General features: G+C 42.6%; 1 protein-coding gene across 1 annotated transcript in view; it reads left to right on the top strand.

The window, feature by feature from the left end:
- Window positions 1–20,015, top strand: part of SLC26A7 (solute carrier family 26 member 7) — a 167,023-nt gene extending 147,008 nt beyond the window's left edge. The window contains exons 15-18 of the mRNA XM_038745336.1: window positions 7,976–8,076; window positions 17,991–18,045; window positions 18,134–18,237; window positions 19,714–20,015. Of these exons, the coding sequence (XP_038601264.1) occupies window positions 7,976–8,076; window positions 17,991–18,045; window positions 18,134–18,237; window positions 19,714–19,749 (296 nt within the window). The 3' untranslated portion in view covers window positions 19,750–20,015. The remainder of the gene's footprint in view (window positions 1–7,975; window positions 8,077–17,990; window positions 18,046–18,133; window positions 18,238–19,713) is intronic.
- The last annotated feature ends 249 nt before the right edge of the window (window positions 20,016–20,264 follow it).

Genomic DNA, 20,264 nt, shown 5'->3' with positions numbered 1-20,264 from the left:
TAAGTGCTTGGGAAGTACAAGTAGGCAACATATAGAGACGGTCCCTACCCAACAGCGGGCTCACAGTCTAGAAGGGGGAGACAGAGAACAAAACAAAGCATATTAACAAAATAAAATAAATAGAATAAATATGTACTCTCCCATTCCCAAATGCTTGGAACAGTGTTCTGCATACAGTAAGCACTCAGCGAACACCGTTGGTTGACTGATTGATTGTGGGATCCACAGTCCAGCCACACTGTGTCACAGAAAATCCATCTTTAATTATGCTGACATGTCTGTTGTTCTCAGCATCTGGTGCTGTTCTCAATTTTGTCCTGCACAATTCACCTGAAGCTTCCATTCCTAAAGAACAGCTCCTTTCATGCTTGCAGGGTGCCATGCTGGTCTATCTTTGGCAACTGGCAACCCAGTTTTCAGCTGGTTTGTATGTGTTCAAAAACTTCAAAGGACACTTCAGCGTGAACCTCTTTCCCGTTAGGGAGAATGGGCTGAGGAAAAGGTGCAGATTGGCATCTGTCATGCAATTAACAGGGGAAAGAAAATTTCAACTCTCCAGATTACTAGAAATACAGGATGGCTTGGCCTCCAGATTTTAGATGTTATCACATCCCCACATATCTTCAAAAAGAAGATGAGTGAGTTGGGTGGGTATAGGGCTGCAGAAAGCTTTTTTTATGGCATTTATTAAGTGCGTACTATGTGTAAAACACTGTTCTAAGCGATGAGGAGGTTACAAGGTGATCCAGTTGTCCCATGGGGGGCTCACAGTCTTAATCCCCATTTTACAGATGAGGTAACTGAGGCACCGAGAAGTTAAGCAACTTGCCCAAAGTCACACAGCTGACAAGTGGCGGAGGCAGGATTTGAACCCATGACTTCTAGCAATAGAGAGAGATGATTTGGCAGCAGTTAACACATCTCTTCCCAGTGGAAACATAGTTATGCTGCTTCTTCAGCTATGAGGATTGACTCTTCTGGCATCCAATGAACTGAAGGGCATTATGCCCCATCCAAAGAGAGAATGACAGAGGGACAGAAGGAGGGCTTATTTTTTTTCCTCATATAGAAAGGTGCGCTGTTGGCCATGAGAGGACTGAGAGAGAGAAAAAGTTCAGATGAGCAGGACAACCCATCACTACTAACTGAAATGCAAATCATTGAAATACAAATAAAGCCCATGTCCTAGTAATGGGGGGCTTTTCTTGATCATATCCTAAAGAAAATTCCCATACAACTAGGTAACCCTGGGCCATGGCTGTTCAGTCAATAAATAAACAGCAGCAGCTCTTGCAACACTCTGATTGTCTGAATAGCTCCTTACAGAAAATACTTATCACACCAAATGAGAAGGGAACTAAGAAAGGTGTCTTTAAAATTTCTTCCCTTGCTCACTCCAAATTGGTTCAACCCAATATAATGGGTTTTAATTTTGTACTTTAGTCAACATGAACTTTAAAGGTACCCAGATAACTGCTGGTTAGTAAGTGGAAATGGGGAAACTGTAAACATTAGAAGAAACATTTTAAAAGACACAATGGGTCAAAAACCTCAAACAATATGGTAGAGCAGTAAGTAGCTGAGAAACCTCTGCAGAAGATACTTCAGTCTGGCACATAGTAATTAGATGCAGGAGGTCTCTTAGGTTAGAGTCTTCAAGAAGATTCCCAAACTAAAAGGTAGAAATAAACAATATAAGAGTGTCCCTAGTAAAAACTCCAGCACAGCAACAAACAGTCTTTATTTGAGTTTATGTAGAAATGATATCAGTCATGCATCGAAGTCAGCGACCACATTTATAAACACGGACAAAATCTCACGATCACTAACATCATCCTCAAACCTTAAAGGACAACTATATATAACTTAGAGAATGAACTTGATAAACTCAAGCCATCACCAAATAGTTTATTTTTAAACATAAACATTTCTTTCTTGAGACACAAAAATGCCATTTGAGTTATTCGTTCTACTCTACCTGATACTTTAAATTTCTAAATCGAATCCAATTTCACTTCTTGAAATTGGAAAATGCATATAGGTGCTCATTTTCCAGGGATTGTGATGGGTATGTGAATTTGACTCCTTTTAATTTAGATTTTCTCTTTTTCTGTCTCCTGTAGTTCAGACTACTTGTTGTAGTGAGGTATTTATAGAAACATTCGATCATCATTTAGCTCATTGTGGGCAGGGAATGTGTTTATTGTTACAACATATTTCCCAAGCACTTAGTAAGGTGCTTTGCACACAGTAAGTGCTCAATAAATACAATTAAATGAAGTCGGTTGCCTTGAGGAGATTGTCAGTAATAATAATAATGGGACTTGTTAAGCCCTTAGTATGTGTCAAACACTGTTCTAATCACTGGGGTAGATGTTAGCTAAGCAGGTAGAGATAATTCCTGTCCCGCAAGGCATTCAAAATCTAAATAGGAGGGGAGAATATATGTACATATTTATAATTATAATTCTATTTATTTTTATTAATGATATGTATATATCTATATATCCTCCTCTCCTCTTATCTCTCCAGTCGTTCTTTCTCAGTCTCTTTTGCAGGCTCCTCCTCCCCCTCCCATCCCCTTACTGTGGGGGTTCCCCAAGGTTCAGTGCTTGGTCCCCTTCTGTTCTCAATCTACACTCACTCCCTTGGTGACCTCATTCACTCCCACGGCTTCAACTATCATCTCTACGCTGATGACACCCAGATCTACATCTCTGCCCCTGCTCTCTCCCCCTCCCTCCAGGCTCGCATCTCCTCCTGCCTTCAGGACATCTCCATCTGGATGTCCGCCCGCCACCTAAAGCTCAACATGTCGAAGACTGAGCTCCTTGTCTTCCCTCCCAAACCTTGCCCTCTCCCTGACTTTCCCATCTCTGTTGATGGCACTACCATCCTTCCCGTCTCACAAGCCCGCAACCTTGGTGTCATCCTCAACTCCGCTCTCTCATTCACCCCTCACATTCAAGCTGTCACCAAAACCTGCCGGTCTCAGCTCCGCAACATTGCCAAGATCCGCCCTTTCCTCTCCATCCAAACTGCTACCCTGCTCATTCAAACTCTCATCCTATCCCGTCTGGACTACTGCACCAGCCTTCTCTCTGATCTCCCATCCTCGTGTCTCTCTCCACTTCAATCCATACTTCATGCTGCTGCCCGGATTATCTTTGTCCAGAAACGCTCTGGGCATATTACACCCCTCCTCAAAAATCTCCAGTGGCTACCAATCAATCTGCGCATCAGGCAGAAACTCCTCACCCTGGGCTTCAAGGCTCTCCATCACCTCGCCCCCTCCTACCTCACCTCCCTTCTCTCCTTCTACTGCCCAGCCCACAACCTCCGCTCCTCTACCGCTAATCTCCTCACTGTACCTCGTTCTCTCCTGTCCCGCCGTCGACCCCCGGCCCACATCATCCCCCGGGCCTGGAATGCCCTCCCTCTGCCCCTCCGCCAAGCTAGCTCTCTTCCTCCCTTCAAGGCCCTGCTGAGAGCTCACCTCCTCCAGGAGGCCTTCCCAGACTGAGCCCCTTCCTTCCTCTCCCCCTCGTCCCCCTCTCCATCCCCCCATCTTACCTCCTTCCCTTCCCCACAGCACCTGTATATATGTATATATGGTTGTACATATTTATTACTCTATTTATTTATTTATTTATTTATTTATTTATTTTACTTGTACATTTCTATCCTATTTATTTTATTTTGTTGGTATGTTTGGTTCTGTTCTCTGTCTCCCCCTTTTAGACTGTGAGCCCACTGTTGGGTAGGGACTGTCTCTATGTGTTGCCAATTTGTACCTCCCAAGCGCTTAGTACAGTGCTCTGCACATAGTAAGCGCTCAATAAATACGATTGATTGATTGATTGATTGATCTATAATTCTATTTATTTTTAATGATGCTACTGATGCCTTTTAACTTATTTTGGTGTCTGTCTCCCCCTTTTGGACTATGAGCCTGTTGTGGGCAGGGATTGTCTCTGTTGCCGAACTGTACTTTCCAAGCGCTTAGTACAGTGATCTGCACAATTAGCACTCAGTAAATACTATTGAATGAATGAATGAAAGATCGGGCATTGAATTCCCATTTTACAGACGAGAAAACCGAGGCCCAGAGAAGTTAAGTGATTTTCCCAAGTTCACACAGGAGGCAAGTGGAAGACCTGGGATTAGAACCCAGGTTCTCTAACTCCCAGGCCTGTAGTCTTTCCATTAGGCCACATTGCTTCCAGTGGTAATGTTGTCCATTGGTACACACTGAAGAGACAATGGAGGAAATGGCTTTGAACTGAGAGGAATATATTCTCACATGGCTGGGATGAAGGAGGGAATGTGATGAGAAAAGCCAAATGGAGACAAACTAGGAAAAGAACACAGTTAAGCTTTCTAGGAAATGGCATATGGAGTCCTGGTATAGATTTGTATAGATTTTTTATTAGATTTTCTTTTCATCCAGTGAAAGTTTTTCAAAAATTACATCACAGTTGGTGATTGATCTTTGTCTTTCCATCTTACTGTTTAAAATACTGAATGAGGGCTTGATGGGAATTAAAAATCATAAGGGAACAGGTTAGTGCTAGGAGATTTTAGGAAACAGGATGTTGTCTAGATGTGTCTCCCACTGAGAGCAAGAGATGAACAATACAAATATTAAGACCGTTCCTGTTTGTTATCATTAAAACTCTTCTGAGTTTGATGATAACACTTCTGATGGTAAGATATTCAGAGAAACAGCATACCCTAGGGGAAAAAGCCTGAGTCTGAAAGTCAGAGGACCCAGGTTCTAATCCCAGAATTTCCACTTGTCTACTGTGTGACCTTGGGCAAATTCCGTAACTTCTCTTGCCTCAGTTCCCTCATCTGCAAACTGGTGAATCAATTCATGTTCTCCCTTCTACTTAGACTGTAAGCCCCATGTGGGACCTAATTATATTGTATCTACCCCAGAGCACAGTACAATGCTTGGCACATAGTAAGCGCTTAATAAATATGACCAGTATTATAATTCATATGGACAGGGATGGTTGACAGGATCTACGCACAACCTACACTCCATTCCCCACTGAAGATTTGGAGAATAACTAATTCAAAGTCCAAGCAATGAGACACAGCAATGAGCCGAAAAGGAATGCTCCTATAGACAGACTGACCTGGTAGACAGCAATCATGAAAGGGGTTGCTTTCCACTGGTAAAGTCTTTGCAAAATCAGGCTGTTTTTTAAAATGGTATTTGTTATGCACTTACTAGTTTACTATGTGCCAGGCACTGTACTAAACGCTGGGGTAGATCCAAATTAATAAGGTTGGACACAGTCCATGTCCCATATGAGGCTCACAGTCTTAATCCTCATTTACAGATGAAGCGACTGAGGCACAGAGAAGTAAAGTGGCTTCTCCAGAATCACACAGCAAAGTGACAGAGGCGAAATTAGAACCCAGGTCCTTTTGATTACCAGGCCCATGCGCTAACCACTAGACCACACTGTTTCAGTGGTAAAGTGTTAGCAAAAGTCAAGCTATTGAGAGGCAGTCTCATAAACAAGGTCTTGTCCAATGACCTGCCGGGATAACAGGATTGTCTCACTAGGTAACCATTAATAATATTAGATGGTAATTGTTAAGCGCTTACTACATGCCAAGCCCTGTAAGAACTAAACTCAAAGGTCATGGCTTATGACAGATTTTTTTGCCTCACGTGCCAGGGTCACCATCCCGGCATCATCTGGTAGATGCACACCTTTAAAGCCAAGGCTTGCACTTTTTATAGCCAACTAAATCCAAATTCCCAAATGTTTCCCAAACTCCTCTTCCTTAGTTTCCCATCCATCCAAGAGTCCTGCATGCTAAGTTTCTCCTTTCTTTTGCTGATAGTATGCAAGAGCATGTGGGAGCAGCTCTTCTCAAAATCTATCACTCATTCATATTTATTTAATTATTAATGGTATTTGTTAAGCTCTTACTATGCACCAAGCACTTTTTTAAGCACTGGAGCACTCTTGAGTGATTACTGTGTGCAGAGCACTGTAGTAAGCATTTGGGAGAGTACAGTATAATTTGTTTTATTGTCTGTCTCCCCCTCTTCTAGACTGTGAGCCCGTTGTTGGATAGGGATAGTCTCTATTTGTTACCTAATTGTACTTTCCAAGTGCTTAGTATAGTGCTTTACCTAAGGTAAATAAATAAATACGATTGAATGAATGAATAAAAGTAGACATGTTTCCTGCTCACAATGAGCTCCTTCAGGAATCTATTCTCAAGGGAAATTCTTCTCCTGATGATGTAAACAGTACCAAGTCCTCCCCTTTGTTAACAGTGTGTGGGAACATTTCTTTGAGCAATCTTTGATGCAGAGAAGCAGTGTGGCTCAGTGGAAAGACCACGGGCTGGGGAGCCAGAGGTCATGGGTTCTAATCCCGGCTCTGCCACTTGTCGGCTGTGTGACCTTGGGCAAGTCACTTAACTTCTCTGGGCCTCAGTTCCCTCATCTGTAAAATGGGGATGAAGACTGTGAGTCCCACATGGGATAACTTGATTACCTTGTATCTACCCCAGCATTTAGAACAGTGCTTGGCACGTAGTAAGCGCTTAACAAATACCAACATTATTATTATTGTCATTATGAACCTTCTCGTGGTGGGCAGGGAATGTGTTCGTTATTGTCATAGTGTACTCTCCCAAGTGTTTTGTACAGTGCTTTGCACACGGTAAGTGCTCAATAAATATTATTAAATGAATGAATGAATGCATGCATGACTAGATTATCCACCCTGAACTGATGCAGTCTCAGTACTGGTATCTTGCTGCTATCGTTCTGCTGCTGGCATGTCATTTGCAGAGTGGCCCCTGTACCACTGGTAATACTATGTAAGACCAACCTATTAGCACACCATTTTTTGTCGTTATGAGAAAACAGCGCAGAGTGCTTTGTCCGTCTCACACAGATCTTTTTGGCACCATTACCCATGGATAGGATTGTAGCTCAGAAGTGATATCTTGGAAATGAAGAAAATATGTGTGTGGGTGTGTGATGTTATTCCAACTCACTCTTCCAGAAGTGGAAGCAATATGTAAAAGGTGAGAGGCAAGCAACAGAGATGAGCACAAAGACCTTATATTTACAATAAAAATAAGTACCTGTGATGATAGATATGAAGGAGTTCCTACAAGCAATAGTTCTTTCATTTATAAATGTCATCTTCGTACCAATCTATCTTATTTAAAAGTCCCTTTACCACAGCCAACTGGAGAAATAATTGGTCTCATTAAGCATCTGTCTTCATTTATGTGTTAGGTAGTCATCCTTGTGAGGCAAAATTTATCTTGCACTTGAAGAAGTTGCAACAGTGATAAATGTAAAAAGCGGACTGAGCTCAGACATTTCTGACCTATAAATCTGTAAATAAAAAAATATGCAATAGGTGTTTACTATGTGAAAAGCACTGTAGCACCATAATAAGCAGTGGGACGAATAAATAGTTTTTCAAGCCCAACCCCTGGGATCACAAAGGACTCACAAGCTAAAAGATGTAGAGGACATATCATCATCAATCATATTTATTGAGCGCTTACTATGTGCATAGCACTGTACTAAACGCTTGGGAAGTACAAATTGGCAACATATCGAGACAGTCCCTACCCAACAGTGGGCTCACAGTCTAAAAGGGGGGGCGGGGGGGAAACAACAAGCTAGAAATTAAAAAGCCTCACCGATCAGAAAAAGCATTTGTAAAAGATACAGTTAAATCCTTGTTTCTGTATTACTTAATTCAACCTGTTGCAACATTTATAATGATGTGGGGAAGGGTGGGATGACTGTTACTCTGGGGTATCGGACAAGGAGAAGGGGAATCAGTTTGCTGAACTATTTGGATATTCTGATTCATAAAGCATATCTCTCCCTATACATTATGTCACAATAATTTCTCTTTCTTATATCTCATAAATACTCTCTGGAATTTCAAAACTCTATTTTATCCCACAGGAGAATCATCACAACCACACTCCAGTGAGGGATGTACTTTAATATTAGACTGCAGTGGTTTAGCCTTCTTCGACTACACAGGAGTGTCTATGCTTACACAGGTAATGTATTACAATAGTTTTGGGATTCAGGTTACACTTCTCATTGTCCAGCATTCTACCTCAGAACAGGGGCTCTCTCTCTTCTCTCTGTATCTGTCTTTTTCCTTTATGTCTCTGTTTTCTCTCAGGATCTGTCTCTCTCTGTCTTGCCCTTTCTCCACACAAATGTTGGACCACAGAAGATCCACCCACTAATAATAATAATAATGGTATTTGTTAAGCGCTATGTGCAAAGCACTGTTCTAAGGGTTGGGAGGATGCAAAGTGATCAAGTTGTCCCACATGGGGCTCACAGTCTTAATCCCCATTTTCCAGATGAGGGAACTGAGGCACAGAGAAGTTAAGTGACTTGCCCAAAGCCACACAACTGACAATTGGCAGAGCCGGGATTTGAACCCATGATGTCTGACTCCGAAGCCCGGGATCTTTCCACTGAGCCACGCTACTTCTCTAAGCACAGATTGCAGGACATTAGTGACTAAAACAATCTTCATCTTTTTCATTTTCTCTTCCTCTATTTAATAAGATGTTTATTATTATTTAAACCAGAACTGTATTAGTAATGTGTAGTATTTTAAAAGTAATATCCACATTTGAAAATATAATTGCATAAGGGATCAAACCACGGGAATGAGTTGATATGCCTGACCATAGGTGTTGGTGAGCCTGAAAGAAGGTGCTTTTTCAGTGCAAGGTAGAACAGTATTAACCATTGGGACATTCTGCAATGAAGATTTGTTTTAATGGTTTTCGTTAAGTGGTAACTGTATGTCAAGCACTATTTTAAACCTTGGGGTAGGTACAAATCAATCAGGGTGGACACAGTCCCTGTCCCACATAATAATAAGGATAAGAATGGTATTTATTAAGAGCTTACTGTTCTAAGCATTGGGGGGGATACAAGGTAATCAGGTTGTCCCACATGGGGCTCACAATCTTAATCCCCATTTTACAGATGAGGTAACTGAGGCCCAGAGAAGTTAAGTGACCTGCCCAAAGTCACACAGCTGACATGTGGTGGAGCTGGGATTAGAACTCATGACATCTGACTCCCAAGCCTGTGCTGTTTCCACTGAGCCACACTGCTTTTTTAACAACAATGGGGTAGCAATTGGTGGTAGCAATGGGGTCCTTAACCTGCCACACACTGACCAGTCAGTCAGTCATGTTTTTTGAGCACTTACTGTGTGCAGAGCACTGCACTAAATGCTTGGGAGAGTACCATATGACAATAAACATTCACTGCCACTGGCTGCCCCTGTGGTCACTCTGTCCCCAAGCGTCCGTGCTTGATCTGTGGTGGAGAGCTTGGCCACAGCAGCGGTAGCTCAGGGCCTGCACCCTGCAACTATTCTAGGGAAACAGCAGTGGTAATAAATAATTATGGTATTTGTTAAGTGCTTACTATGTGCCAGGCACTTGTCTAAGAGTTGGGGTGGATACGAGCAAATCTGGGTGGACACAGTCCCTATACCACGCTGGACTCATAGTCTCAATGCCCCTTTTACAGATGAGGTAACTGAGTCGTAAAGAAGTGAGGTGACTTGCCCAAGGTCACAAAGCGGACAAGTAGTGGAGCAGGGATTAGAACCCCTGACCTTCTGCCTCCCAGGACACTGCTCTATCTTCTATGCCATTGTAGTCTTCCGTCCTGACTTTCCCATTAAGCTCATTTAGGTTGATGTCCGTGCTTAGCACGTTTAGGCTGATGCCCATGCTTAGGTTGTCTTGGTTGATGCCCGTATTTAACATGATGTCACCCTGACTGGGAAGACTGCACCTCCACTTGGAGCTGCTAGATTTTCCAATAGAAATGATCCATCGCTTGTCCTGCATTCTTTCTCTGCATAGACATAAAATCTGTGTTGTAGCATAGAGGTTTGCATGGATATAGTTCTCAGATTTATGGATAATCTTCCACATCCTTCCCCTGTCCTGGAATGCCCTCCCTCCACACATCCACCAAGCTAGCTTTCTTCTTCCATTCAAAGCCCTACTGAGAGCTCACCTCCTCCAGAAAGCCTTCCCAGACTGAGCCCCCTTTTTCCTCTCCTCCTCCACATGCCCCCCACCCTACCTCCTTCCCCTCCTCACAGCACTTGTATATATTTGTACAGATTTATTACTCTATTTATTTTACTTGTACATATTTACTATTCTATTTATTTTGTTAATGATGTGCATATAGCTATAATTCTGTTTGTTCTGACAATTTTGATGCCTGTCTACATGTTTTGTTGTCTGTCTCCCCATTCTAGACTGTGAGCCCGTTGTTGGGTAGGGACCATCTCTATATGTTGCTGACGTGTACTTCCCAAGCGCTTAGTACAGTGCTCTGCACACAGTAAGCGCTCAATAAATATGATTGAATGAATGAATGAATGAAATATTAAATAATCCAGGATGGGACACCCATTCCTGGGGACTTCATCCTGAGAGAAAGCTAATCTAGTTTAGTACCAGGTACTTAGGTAGGGGGTTGAACTGTAATCCAGTTTATCACAGGGAGATGGGCTAGAAAAGAGGTGGGGGTAGTTTATTGAAGAGAATAAGCCTCTCCATCATTTTAATTTAGAGATCTTTGGGATAGGGTGCAGATGAAAAGTTTCTCCAGGTTGGGGTCCAGAGGCTAGGACTCATGAGGAAAGAAGCTTCTTCCCCTGGGTAGAAGCAATATAGCCCAGTGGACCTGGTGGAGTCAGAAGGACCTGGTTTCTAACCCCAACTCCACCACTTATCTGCTGTATGACCTTGAGCAAGTCACTTAACTCTTCTGTGCCTCAGTTCTCTCATCTGTAATATGAGAGATTAAGACTTTGAGCCCCATGTGGGACATGAACTATGTCCATCCTGATTAGCCTTTATCTACTCCAGTGCTTAGTAAAGTCCCTGGCTCATAGTAAGCACTTAACAAATACCAAACAAAAAACAAAGCAAAACAAAAAGCAGAGGAAACCGAATGGCTTCCATTAGTCTTACAGCCTAGAAGGGGGGAGACAGTTTTACCGTTACTGATCAGTACAGTTTTACCCTGACATCTGACATATGAAAATCTTGAGGGAAGGGTCTGGTGAGGAGTGATCCTGAGACCTGGGACTCCATGATAGAGGAAGAGGGGATTGGAACAGGGAAATGTAGGTACCAGGATGCTGAGCAGACAGTAGAAAGGGTCTTGGGAAGGAGAATATATTACAGGAACAGGCAAAGATGTTGCTAAGATCAGGGTTCTTTTGTATTTTGTTTCCTGACTCATTAAAAATATTTTCACTGTCTCTTTCACAAACTTTGGTAATGCTCTAACCTCCATGTTTGTACTTGGACAAAAGTCTCAAATGACTTCCAGATGCTGGAGGGATATGTTAGCCTGGGAATCTGAGGGAGAAGGAGTAGAAGAAGAGAGAAGACAGGCAGCCAGCCTTGGCATAGGGGGAGGATGGCTGGTTAGCTGGTGATGATGATGATGGAATAGTGGATAGAGCATAGGGCTGGGAGTCAGAAGGTCATGGATTCTAATCTCGGCTCTGCCACTTGTCTGTTTTGTGACCTTGAGCAGGTCACTTTACTTCTCCATCCCTCAGTTACCTCATCTGTAAAGTGGGAACTGAGACTGTGAGCCCCACAAGGCTAATATACACCCCAGTGCTTAGTACAGTGCCTGGCACATAGTAAGTGCTTAACAAATACTATTATTATTATGATGGTGATAATGATAATAATAATACTGATTAAGTATTTACTTATGAGACTAGTGGAAATAGCATGGTCCTGGGAATCAGAGGACCTGAGTTCTAATTCCAACTCTCTATTTGTCCTCTGTGTGACCCTGGGTAAGTCACTTAACTTCTCTGTGCCTCAGTTACCTCATTCATATATTGGGGATAAAGACTGTGAACCCCATCATCAATCATCAATCGTATTTATTGAGCGCTTACTATGTGCAGAGCACTGTACTAAGCGCTTGGGAAGTACAAATTGGCAACATATAGAGACAATCCCTACCCAACAGTGGGCTCACAGTCTAAAAGGGAGACAGGGACTGTCCCCATGTGGGGACACTAACCCCATGTGGGACAGGGACTGTGTCCAACCTGATTAATGTGTATCTACCCCAGGGATTAATCCAGTGTCTCATGTACAGTAAGTGCTTAACAAATACCACTAAAAAAAAAAAAAAAAAGGTGAGACAAAGAGAGAGTGAGAGGTAATAGTTGGGAAAGTGTGGAGAGAAAGAGTTGGGGTGGAGAAAGATTAGGGAGAAGTAAATCAATTAATACAAATGCCATTAAAGAAAAAGCTACCATTTATTCATTCATTCAATTGTATTTATTCAGCGTGCAGAGGACTGTACTAAGCACTTGAAAAGTACAAGTCAGCAACAAAGAGAATCCCTGCCCACACTGGACTTACAGTCTAGAAAGGGGGAGACAAACATCAAAAACATGTAAACAGGCATCAATATAAATAAATGGAATCATAACTATATACACATCAAAACAAGTAAACAAGCAGCAATACAAATAGAACCAAGTGATTCCTGGTTGGGGAGGAAAGACTTCTCTTTCCATATTCAGCGTGGCTCAGTGGAAAGAGCCCAGGCTTGGGAGTCAGAGATCATGGGTTCTAATCCTGGCTCTGCCACTTGTCAGCTGTGTGACTTTGGGCAAGTCATTTAACTTCTCTGTGCCTCAGTTACCTCATCTGTAAAATGGGGATTAAGACTTTGAGCCCCATGTGGGACAACATGATTACCTTGTATTCCCCCAGCACTTAGAGCAGTGCTTGGCACATAGTAAGCACTTAACAAATGCTGTTATTATTATTATTATTATTATTTATAGATATATACATATATGCGTAAGTGCTGTGGGGCGGGGAGAGGTGGGGAAGGGCAAAGGGAGAATGTCGAGGTGATACAGAAGGGAGGGGGAGCTGAGGAAAACGGGGGGCTTAGTCTGGGAAGGCCACTTGGAGGAGGGGAGCCTTCAGTAGGGCTTTGAAGAGGGGGAAGAGTGATTTTTCTTGTGCCACATACTGTACTAAGAGCTGGGGTCAATACAAGACATGAAAACCGAACCTAGTCCCTGTCCCACAAGGGGTTCTCGATAAATAGGTCTAAGGATCTCAAATGATCCCCTTATTGTTTGAATGTGCTTACCTGAGAATCAAGTGGTCCTCTAGACTCTAAGTTCATTGTGAGCAGAGAATATGTCTACTAACTCTGTTATACTGTAATTCTCCCAAGTGCTTAGTCCACTGCTCTGCACATAGTAGGTGCTTTATAAATGTGATTGATTGGTGGTAGTAGCCTAAGGGGTGGATTGGGTTATGCATTACTGGAAGGATATCTGATCAAAAAGTGTCAGAACCCTATTATAGTTGCCCCAGAAGTTATTTTGGCCAAGAGAAAGGCTAAGGTGGGTATTTCAATTTTTCCCACAAAAGTAGGTCTGAGGACTCTGGAATCTGAATCAGGCAGTGAGAACCCAATGGGGACTAGTATCATTCCTCAGTAACGTGGGTCCCAGATTCTGGAGCTGGGGTCTCTGGGCAGCTGTTGTGGAAGGAGCAAGAATCTCTTTCATGGTAGGCCTACTCATGTCATCCTTGCCACAAATCATCTAGTCCTCACCAAACTCATATCTGTCCTCTTGCTCTGACCATGGCATAAACTGGGCTTCTCTGGGCTGCGGCTGTGCATTTCGAGGTCAGTGTGAGGATGGAGCATTAGTTAGGTGATTTGCTCTGTGCAGAAAATCTAGGCACTAAAGGGGAGAATTTCAACTCACTCACCAACTGAAGAACTAGAGCTTCTTCCTCCCAAATGCCTAGAGATAAGGAGCCCTAGTAGTTGCTCCTTCATTCATCCTCCTTCCCTTCCCCACAGCACATATGTATATATCTGTAATTTATTTATTCATTTATGTATGTATGTATGCAGTTATTCATTGATTTATTTACTTATATTACTGTTCTTCTCCCTCTCTAGACTGTGAGCTTGTTGTGGGCAGGAAATGTGTCTGATGTCTTATTGTACTCTTCCAATTAACTGATTCATTAAATCATATTGAGGGCTTACTGTGTGCAAAGCACTGTACTAAGCACTTGGAAAGTACAATTCCAAGCGCTTAGTACAGTGCTTTGCACAAAATAAGCACTCAAAAGATATCAAGGTTAGCCTGTCAGAGGATTAGTTATAAATGATTTTGTTTAGTGAATCAAATTGAATCAAATCCATTTTTCCAGCCCCCTCTTTGAACTGAAATATTTTTTTAAGTTTTTGTGCAACTTATTTTAGCCTGAAGAAGGTTTTAATTAGGAACTGAAAGAAAACACTCAGTCGATAAAAATTTATTGAACTAAAAGAAAGAGCACAGGCTTGGGAGGCAGAAGACCAGGGTTCTAATCCAGACTTCACCACTTGCCCTCTGTGGGCTACATTTTCCTCATCTGTAAAATGGGGATTCAATTCCTATAGCTGATTTCTTTCTCCCAGCTCTTTCTCTCCCACACCCTTTCTCCCCACACTTTCCCATCCCTTACTTCACCCCCTCCCATTCTCTCACCTGCTTTGTCTCTTTTTTGTGGGTGATATTTGTAAAGTGCTTACTATATGCTAGACACTGTACTAAGCACTGGGGTATATGTGTGTCGGGGGGCCGGGGGGTGGTGGATAGAAGATAATCAGGCAGGACACAGTCCATGTCCCACATAAAGATTATAGTCTCAATCCCAGATTTTCAGATGAGGTAATTGAGGCACAAAGAAGTAAAATGACTTGTCTAAGGTCACACAGCAGACAAGTGGCAAAGCAGGGATTAGAACCCAGGTCCTTCTGACTCCCAGGCTTTAGCCACAAGTTCACAGTGTTTCTTACCCCTTTTAGAGCCTTCCTCATCCTACTAAGACCAGAATTCAGGTCTTAATAATAATAATAATGGTATTTGTTCATTCATTCATTCAATGGTATTTATTGAGCACTTACTGTGTGCAGAGCACTGTACTAAATGCTTGGGAAGTACAAGTTGGCAACATATAGAGACGGTCCCTACCCAACAACGGGCTCACAGTCTCGAAAGGGGAGACAGAAAACCAAACAAAACATGTAGACAGTGTCAAAACCGTCAGAATAAATAGAATTACAGCTATATGCACATCATTAACAAAAATAGAGTAGTAAATATGTACAAGTAAAATAAATAGAGTAGTAAACCTGTACAAATATATACAAGTGCTGTGGGGAGGGGAAGGAGGTAGGACGGGAGGGAGGTTGGGGAGGAGGAGAGGAAAAAGGGGGCTCAGTCTGGGAAGGCCTCCTGGAGGAGGTGAGCTCTCAGTAGGGCTTTGAAGGGAGGAAGAGAGCTAGTTTGGCGGATGTGTGGAGGGAGGGCATTCCAGGCCAGGGGGAGGATGTGGGCCAGGGGTCCGACGGCAGGACAGGCGAGAATGAGGCCCAGTGAGGAGGTTAGCGGCAGAGGAGCGGAGGGTGTGGGCTGGGCTGGAGAAGGACAGAAGGGAGGTGAGGTAGGAGGGGGTGAGGTGATAGAGAACCTGGAAGTCGAGAGTGAGTTTTTGCTTGATTTGAAGGTTGACAGGCAAACCACTGGAGATTTTTGAGGAAGGGAGTGACATTCCCAGAGCACTTCTGTACAAAGATGATCTGGGCAGCAGAGTGAAGTATAGACTGAAGCGGGGAGAGACAGGAGGATGGGAGATCAGAGAGGAGGCTGATGCAGTAATCCAGTCAGGATAGGATGAGAGATTGAACCAGCAACGTAGCGGTTTGGATGGAGAGGAAAGAGCGGATCTTGGAGACGTTGTGGAGGTGAGACCGGCAGGTTTTGGTGATGGATTGGATGTGTGGGTGAATGAGAGACCAGAGTCAAGGATGACACCAAGGTTGCAGGCTTGTGAGATGGGAAGGATGGTAGTGCCATCTACAGTGACGGGAAAGGCAGGGAGAGGACTGGGCTTGAGAAGGAGCTCAGTCAGCACTTAGCATGTACCAGGAACTGTTCTAAGTGCTGGGGTGGATACAAACAACTTGAGTTGGACACAGTCCCTGTCCCATGTGGGGCTCACAGGCTCAATCTTCATTTTCCAGATGAGGTAAATGAGGCATAGAGAAGTAAAGTAATTTGCCCAAGGTCACACAGCAGACAAGTGCCAGAGATGAGATTAGAACCCAAGATCTTCTGACTCCAAGACTCATGCTCTATCCACTCCACCATGCAACTAGCATGCAACTGAGAAGCAGCATGGCTCAGTGGAAAGAGCACAGGCTTTGGAGTCAGAGGTCAGGGGTTCAAATCCCGGCTCCACCAACTGTCAGCTGTGTGACTTTGGCCAAGTCACTTCACTTCTCTGGGCCTCAGTTACCTCATCTGTAAAATGGGGATTAAAACTGTGAGCCCCCCGTGGGACAACCTGATCACCTGGTAAACTCCCCAGCGCTTAGGGCAGTGCTTTGCACATAGGAAGCGTTTAACAAATCGTGGCTCAATGGAAAGAGCACGGGCTTTGGAGTCAGAGGTCATGAGTTCAAACCCCGGCTCTACCAATTGTCTGCTGTGTGACTTTAGGTAAGTCACTTAGCTTCTTTGTGCCTCAGTTACTTCACCTGTAAAATGGGGATTAAGACTGTGAGCCCCCTGTGGGACAACCTGATCACCTTGTAACCTCCCTGGTGCTTAGAACAGTGCTTTGCACATAGTAAGTGCTTAATAAATGCCATTATTATTATTAACAAACACCATTATTATTATTAACAAACACCATTATTATTATTAATAGTATTATGCAACTAGCACTTTGCTAAACTCTTCAGAAAAAATCTATAAAGAATCCTCTGTTCCTGTTCTCCCCTTTGTCCTAATCCCTACTTGTCTATCTTAATGTCTGTTTATCTACGGCCTACTTCTGCTTAATTTTGCCTGGGGCCCAACCTGTTTTCAATCAATCAATCAATCAATTGTATTTATTGAGCGCTTACTGTGTGCCGAGCACTGTACTAAGCGCTTGGGAAGTACAAGTTGGCAACATATAGAGACAGTCCCTACCCAACAGTGGGCTCACATTCTAAAACTGTTTTCTCCTCAGTTTGGGGGACTCTGGTTTAAATTGACCACTGAGCCTGTTTTAATTCCGGATTTCCCCTCAGGCTGGCTCAGTCCTCAGCCTCGCCACTTCACTGGACAGCAACTATTTCTCCTCCTGACTCCTGAAAACTCAGTGCTTTTGTTGCATAATTTTGCGTCCCCTTTCGGGCATGTTGATGATGGGCTAATAATAATAATATGGTATTGGTTAATCACTTTTTATGTGTCAAGCACTGTTCTAAGCTCTGAGGTAGATATGGCATAGTGGATAGAGCACGGGCCTGGCTCTATCTAATCCCCACTTTGCCACTTGTCTGCTGTTTGACTTTGGGAAAGTCACTTAACTTCTCTGTAAAACATCTGCAAAATGGGGATTGAGACTGAGCCCCACGTGGGACAGGGACTGTGTCCAACTCGATTTGCTTGTATCCACCCCAGTGCTTAGTACAGTGTCTGGCACATAGTAAACGTTTTAACAAAAAACATAATAATAATTATGGGCTACTCGGGCTCACAGTCAAATAGGAGGGAGAACAGGTATTGAATCGTGGAGAGGGAAATCTGATGTTTCCTTTACTGTCTTTAAAGCCCAGAAAATCTCCTCAGGAGGTAATCTGAATGACTCTTTTGATGAAAAGTATTTCTACCAGAGAAAAGGCAATTTTAGTGGATTTAGTCATCCTATTGTGGTATTTGGGTTATAAAACGCCTCCCTCTGGTGGAGGAATTACATATTACTGTCATTTTTTAAAACTTGTGTTTGATTCCAAATTATTTGTTTAAAAAGATAATTGATATATGATTTTTTGACATTTCTAGATTTACATGGACTGTAGAAGCAGAAGTGTGGATGTGCTCCTAGCACACTGCAAAGGTGAGTACCTACCCAGACGCAGATTTTGGAGAAGAAGCGGTCAATTATTCAGTAAATTTGTTTCATGGTTCCGTTTCTCTTCTTGCAGCATCCTTAGTAAAAGCAATGCAGTACAGTGGAAACATAGAATCTGAAAAACAAGTTTTCTTTGAATCAGTACCTGCTGCAATTGGGGCCGTCCACCTAAACAAAGTGAGTTTTGAGATTAAGGTGTGGATTTCCTACTTAAATTTCTGAATTAGAGAAGCAGCGTGGTTCAGTGGAAAGAGCAGGTGTCATGGGTTCTAATTCCGGCTCAGCCACTTTCATTCCTTCAGTCGTATTTATTGAGCGCTTACTGTATGCAGAGCACTCTACTAAGCGCTTGGGGAGTACAAGTCGGCAACATATAAAGACAGTCCCACTTGTCTGCTGTGTGACAAGTCACTTAATTTCTCTGTGCCTCAGTTACCTCATCTGTAAAATGGGGATTAAGACTGTGAGCCCCATGTGGGACAATCTGATTACCTTGTATCCCCCCCAGCACTTAGAACAGTGCTTGGCACATAGTAAGCGCCTAACAAATGCCATCATTATTATTATTAAATATATTAAGTTCCAGTTATCATATATCTGTAAGACTTGGGTGATCTTTATCCCTGTTCCAAGATGATTTAAATGTTCAGCTTCTCTAATTTGGTATGATTTCAGAGAACCTGTTTGTATACCTCTTTCTTTTCAAACACTGTCACTTTCACACCCACCTTAATCTTCCCCCTTGACTCTGATGGGGAAGGCTATTGTTTGGAATCTGTGATTTATTTTACAGTGACTTCAGAGTTCTGTGTACCCTGAGAAAGGCTCCCTTCATGATATTAATAATAAGTATGGTAATAATAACTGGGGTAGGTACAGACAGTGCCTGGCACATATTAAGTGCTTTACAAATACCATAGTTATTATTTCAGGATAATCGGATCAGACACAATCAATGTCCCATGAGGGTCTCACACTCGAGGGAAGGAAAAGGGGTATTTTTTAAAAAAATGATTTTTGAAAAGCAGTTACTATGTGCTCTGTAACACAGTAACTGTACTGTACTAGAGATGGGTAAATACAAGATCATCAGATTGGACCCGGTTATATTGTTATATTATACTCACTGAAGGACTTAGTACAGTGCTCTGTACACAGTAAGTGCTCAACAAATATAACTGACTGACTGACAGTTCCTAGCCCACAAAGGGATTACCATTTTAGAGATGAAGTCACTGCGGCACAGAGAAGTTAAGTGATTTGCCCAAGGTCACACAGCAGATGAGAAGCGGGGATCTCAGGGCCAGGCTCTCTCCACTAGGCCATACTGTATTCTCAATCCTCATTTTACAGATGAAGAAGATGAGCTATTAAGTGATTTGCCCAAGGTTGCACAGCAGACAGATGGCAGAGCCAGGATTAGAACCTAAGTCTCCCCAGCCTGTTCTCTATCCATTAGGTCATACTTCTTGGATTTGGCACTGTTTGAGTCACAGGTGGTGGGTGATTCCTATCCCAGGTGACCAATTCCCCCCAGTAAGGTTTATATACGACCTAAACAAGCGTTCTTTTGGAAATATTTCGTTCTGACTTTCGTTGTTGCCATGCTCTTTTAAAACACACTAATGCACTTTCCCATTTTATCTCTTTCAGAATTTAAGCAAGCTTAATGAACACAGTGAAGTCTGAGACCTGCATGTTACAAAAGGGCAATCACTTAGCCACTCCACCAGACTATCTAGTTCATGACATTTTCCATCATTTTTGCTATGTCTTAGATCATATAAGAAACACTTATGCACCAGGTATAATAAGCAGATTTAGTAGCTTGTTATTGACCTGGGTTTTCCAAAGGGTTTTTTTTTGTTTGTTTGTTTTTGTTAATCTCTGTCGTTCTTGAGAGAGTTCATATGTTGTTACCCCTTAAAGGTTATGTATAGAATCTGTATGCATTTAGAAACAATTTACAAAAATGACATTTTGACAATTTATTACTGTACTGTATAATGGTTTAATTCTATTTTGCTGTGTTAATTTGTGACATGCAGATATGCTTTTCTCTGAAGGATAAAACACATAAGATCCTTAATTACAAGTCACCTCTAAAAATCTAGGAAACAGTGAGCCATATGTAAAGAACATTTTATTAAATGTGCCTGTCTTTTCTAGAAAACAAGCCATAAAACACAGGGGAGGTTTGAACA

Source organism: Tachyglossus aculeatus, chromosome 4, assembly GCF_015852505.1.
Source record: "Tachyglossus aculeatus isolate mTacAcu1 chromosome 4, mTacAcu1.pri, whole genome shotgun sequence".
NCBI lineage: Eukaryota > Metazoa > Chordata > Mammalia > Monotremata > Tachyglossidae > Tachyglossus > Tachyglossus aculeatus.
This window is presented reverse-complemented; position numbering and strand designations above follow the sequence as displayed.